Genomic DNA, 5,255 nt, shown 5'->3' with positions numbered 1-5,255 from the left:
ACCTGGACGGGCTGGCTCCCTACTTGTGGCTAATTTGGGCCTCTTGTCACACAAACCTATAATAATAGAGTAAAAATACACATTTTTTGAAATCCGAGCTCATTGCAATTCTCAATGGTCTCGATTTTGTAGCTTTGAGAGGTTTGAAGATGAAAGAAGTTTGGTGGTCGACATGCTACGTGGACTTCTTCCAACTCCATCCCTTAATTTCCCTTGGTCCCTTGAGGTCCTTGACTCTCTGACTAGAAGTTCTGTTATTTCATCATCCAATTGTATATATAGGAGATTTCACCGACTTCACCTTTTTCATTTGATACGGGATTTATATACTCTCAAGTGCAAGATTGCCTAGTGTAGTACCAGTACATATCTAAAATTACAACACATCTGATGGTCCAAAAGCCCTAACTCGATCACCCCCTTCCTCTCTTAGCAACGGCACACCCTCACCTCTCTAGGCCTCTCGCTCAATACTCTCTTGCTAAATATAGTTGTTTCCTCTCACTCATCACTCTCTTGCTAAAAATAGTTGTTTTTTTCGTTCGAGAATGTGAAATCAACTTAGAATGCATACAAAACACAACTTCAACAACTATGATGCTAGATCTAATAGAAGATACAAATAAGGAGTAATTGGTTAAGGATCGTTTGAACCTGGCATGTTGTAAAGCAGATGTAAATTTGGAAAATCAAGCGAGAAGTTTGTTTCAAACAATATACGGACTTGTGAAGACGACAAACAAAATTATGCTCTCCCTTTCGAGAAAAACCAAGCGGTAAAGACATGTAAATCTGTTCATCAAGATCACCTTAAAGAAAATCATTATTAACATCCATCTGGGGAAAAAAACCAACCTGTAATGGAAGCAATTGTAAGGAGACATGTCACAGTAACTAATTTTGCAACTGGTGAAAATTTTTCATTGTAATCAACACCCTCAACCTAAGTAAATCCTTTATCGGCCAACCAAGCCTTTCATCGTTCTATGGAGCCATTAGCCTGATATTTGATTTTGTACACCCACTTACATTGGGCAACTTCTTTACCAGAAAGAAATGGTTACAAGGTACAAGTCTGATTGGGTTCAAGAGCCTTGATTTTTGTAGCCATAGGCATGTAGTTTTCTCTACTTTTAGAGAGGAGATTTAACAGGTTGTGATCATTTGCAAATCAAAGAACTTGTGGTTTTGGAGAAGGTAAGGATTTTATGTGCTTACTTGTGCTTTAATCCAGTTCCTGGATTTCACAAATTAGGGCCAACTTGATCGAGGCCTGCCCAATCAGGGTCAATCAGGGTTGGTCCAAGCTAGGTAAAATCTGGCAGGTTGGGCCTGGGTTGAGGGTTTGTTAGGCCCTGATAGTGCCGAGTTGGGGTTGGGCCGACTTTAAGACCCCAAGGGTTGGGCTGGGGTTTTAACATGTCCGGTCCAGCCTGGCTTGTTGACACTCCTATTGCTAGTGTTACAGGGGAAAGCTCTAGCGATTTGGGAAGGCGTCCACCTTTGTATTTTAGAAGGAGTAGATAGCATCCAGGTTGAAATAGACTATAAGGAGTTAGTTTCTTTCCTTACAAAGATCTAGATATCTCACCCTTTTATGTTATCAATATCCTCTAGGATATTCAGTTCCTCGTGCCCCATTTTCGTGACTGTACCTTACATCATATTCCCAAGGAGATTAACAATATGACTGACTCTCTATCTTGGAAGGCCTTGTCTCTAGTGTGTAAGACATGCTCCACTCATTGGATTTTTGACTTATGCAAGTTAATTCCATTAAGGGTGTTGAACGGTTTGGTTATAGTGTAAACGATTTGTCTCGATGCATGCAAGTTGTTTAGGTAAAACCAAAATCAAACCGTTCAATAAATGGTTTCACATGTTGAAACCACTATTTATAAACGGTTTTGGTTTAATCGCTTTTATAAGGTTTTTTTTTAACTTTTTTGTTATTCAAATGGCTACTTTCCATTACGTCTTTAATTTTTTTTATTGAAATGGAAGTACGAATCGAAATCTTATATGTTTTCTTTAATAATTTTTTATTTGTACCATTACATATTTTTAATTTTAACTGTTACCATTAATGCTTAATTATTACCATTATATATTACTAATATTTGTTTCGATTTAAATGATTTGATTTAATTTAAACCATTTAACTAAACAGTCTCAATTTTAAAACAAAAATCAAACCATTTATTAAACCGTTTCATGGTTTCAATATAAAAGGTTTGGTTGGGTTTCAGTTTGATTTTGACACCCTTAAGATTGTATGCATTGGGCACAATAAATAAGTCTAATTTTTACCACACCCAAAAAAAAATATATATATTTTATCATATTTTACTATTTTTTTCATGCCTTTTCGATTAATTGTCCTTCATGTGTCTTTCCATATGTACAATATAATCATATATTATAAAAGGGAGAAAAGTCTTATGTGGGGGAGTGTACCGCCCACGCCTAGACACAATAGAGGCGAAATGATCATCCCACCCCCTATGAAAGGCGAAAATCTCATCCCCATGATGCTTTTGTACGTCCTCTCATTGGCCCCCATGCTCGTGCACGGGCTTCTCTCCCCCACATAGAATACTCACCCTATAAAAAATATGCAATCCTTACCCCATCTAATTTTTTATTTTGGTAAAATCCTACCCCCATCTACATGCTAATAATATTCTTTCAAGATACTATCACGAGGGTAGTTCCGTGAATTTAAAAGTTATAATGAAAGTTTTATGTCATTTCGGCCTTTTCATTACTAATCACGGTACTTCCCTCGCCACTGTTTTAAATCCAATGGTACATTCGTAATCCTTCTCTCGGTTGGAATTTGGAAAGAAGTCTCTATAGATACCCCATAGCTAGTACCCCATCTCTCCTTTCCTAACTCGAACTTAAACTTTGTAGAATTGTAGTCGGAGTAGGATTAGCAATACGTGTTCCATATCTTTCACTAATGCAGAGTATCTATAAATATATATATCTTAGGCCCTTCTGCTACATTACTGAACCTCACAAGTCACAACTCTCGATCGATCGAGTACCCATTACCCAATCCTCTCTAATTAATGGCGATCTTCAAGTCTTCACTGTTGATTCATACTTCTTTCCTCTTCCATCTTCTTCTTCTTCTTCTTCTTCATCCCTGTACCGCTACTCGATTCATCAAAAGCTGTTCATTCGATGCTATATATCAATTTGGAGACTCCATATCCGATACCGGCAATCTAATCCGCGAAGCTCCAATCGGAACTGCTACTCCGTTTGGTCATCTTCCCTATGGGATGACATTGTCCAATACTCCTACCGGTCGATGCTCCAATGGGCTTCTAATGGTTGATTATGTTGGTAAGTCACTCTCCTAATTAATTGGTGATATACGTTATATGCATTAAGTCATAGTGTACTAAACTAATTCTCTACATGTTTGATGAATGGCTTAATTAACAGCAATGGCCCTGCAAGTCCCCCTTCTTAATCCTTATTTGAAACGAGATGCCGATTTTAGTCATGGAGTTAACTTTGCAGTAGCTGGATCTACTGCCTTGGACACTACTGTTCTTGCTGAACAGAACATTTATGCCCCTGTAACCAACAGTTCTCTGTTTGTCCAACTCGACTGGTTCAAGACACATCTCAAATCCATTTGCCCTACTGAGACAGGTAATTATTATTCTACATAAACAGATGACTTCAATTAATCTATTCACTTCAATGGTCAAATTCCATGACTGAAATATTTGTGTTTTTGTAATTAATAATTAGAGTGTAGACAGAAGCTTGGAAAGTCTCTTTTCATGGTTGGAGAGATTGGAGGGAATGACTACAACTATGCATTCTTTCAAGGAAAAACCATGGAAGAGGTTGAAAGTCTAATTCCTTCAGTTGTTCAAAGGATCAAAGATGCTGTCACGGTAAGTTCTTTCCTTCTTTAATCATCCTTCTTAAGAGACTCATATTGATCAAATTCTTAATTATGCTCTTATATTGCTGGATATACAGGAAGTGATTAAATTTGGTGCAACAAGAGTGGTGGTTCCTGGAAATTTTCCTATTGGGTGTATACCGATCTATCTCGCCGCATTCAAGAGCAATGATCCGGCATCTTACGATGAACTCAAATGCCTGAAAGGATTAAACAGTTTTGCAATGACACATAACATACAACTTCAAGGAGCTATTAGTTTGTTGAGGGAAGAGCATGATAGTAATATTGACATTGTATATGCTGACTATTACACAGCTTATCAATGGGTGCTTTCACATGCCCCTTTCCTTGGTAAGTCAAACTTTTGTTCTTTAAGAGTTTATAATTAGAAACATAAGTACAGAAATATTGCATACTAAGTAATCCTTTCTTCCTAACTTATTGTTTTTAAGGTTTTGATGTGACCTCCATTGAAAAAGCATGTTGTGGAACTGGGGGAGAATACAACTTCAATGTGACAAAGATGTGTGGAGCTGAAGGAGTTCAAGTTTGCTCAAATCCAGAAACACATATGAGCTGGGATGGTGTTCATTCCACACAGAATGGTTACAGGTTGATGGCAGATTGGCTCCTTCGTGACATCAAGCCTAAAATCCGATGCTTCTTTTGAATTAATTAATTTTAGTTCAAATAGGGTTTTAGAGTTTGATTTTCTTTCTTCTTTTTTTTTGTTGTCAGAATTGTAACTAGATGATTATCAATTGTTCTTCATTTTATTGGTTTTATAAGGGTAGCATTGCATCTGATTTCCAAATCAAGTTATTGAGGTTGTATAATGTTACAGTTTCATGAAGATACCTGCAATTAATGATACCTTGCCAGAGACAGCAATGGTGAAGCAGAGCATCTTCAATATTAAACTTATAGCATATAACAAAAAGAACATTGACAAAAATTAAAACCTGAATGTCTTTAACAAAGAATATCAAAGTCAATGCTTGAAGTCATCTATAGCATTAACATCCAACAATGGAGATAGCCTTAGCAACATTATTGAATGCCCCAGTAAGGATATACAGGTTCTTCATGATGGCAGACCTAGCAGTACTGACCTTTTGTTCAGCAGCTGCAAAGGCAGATTTTGTCTTTTTAGAAATTTGAAATTTCTAGTCAATTTCCTTGACTTTGTTAATGGCAATAGATGTGGCCATGCTTATTTTCTCAGTAAACCCTTGTAGGTCAAACTACGGTCCATGGGATCATTGTGGTTCACCTTAGTAAATCAATAAACATGTATTTGAGGAAAACCAACTCTTGA

General features: G+C 37.0%; 1 protein-coding gene across 1 annotated transcript; it reads left to right on the top strand.

The window, feature by feature from the left end:
• Positions 1-3,077: 3,077 nt before the first annotated feature.
• LOC122645077 (acetylajmalan esterase-like) lies at positions 3,078-4,607 on the top strand. The gene is made up of 5 exons (XM_043838424.1): positions 3,078-3,357; positions 3,460-3,672; positions 3,775-3,923; positions 4,012-4,288; positions 4,390-4,607. The coding sequence occupies exons 1-5, from the start codon at positions 3,078-3,080 to the stop codon at positions 4,605-4,607; spliced, it is 1,137 nt and encodes a 378-aa protein (XP_043694359.1).
• The last annotated feature ends 648 nt before the right edge of the window (positions 4,608-5,255 follow it).

Source organism: Telopea speciosissima, chromosome 11 (assembly GCF_018873765.1).
Source record: "Telopea speciosissima isolate NSW1024214 ecotype Mountain lineage chromosome 11, Tspe_v1, whole genome shotgun sequence".
Lineage (NCBI taxonomy): Eukaryota > Viridiplantae > Streptophyta > Magnoliopsida > Proteales > Proteaceae > Telopea > Telopea speciosissima.
This window is presented reverse-complemented; position numbering and strand designations above follow the sequence as displayed.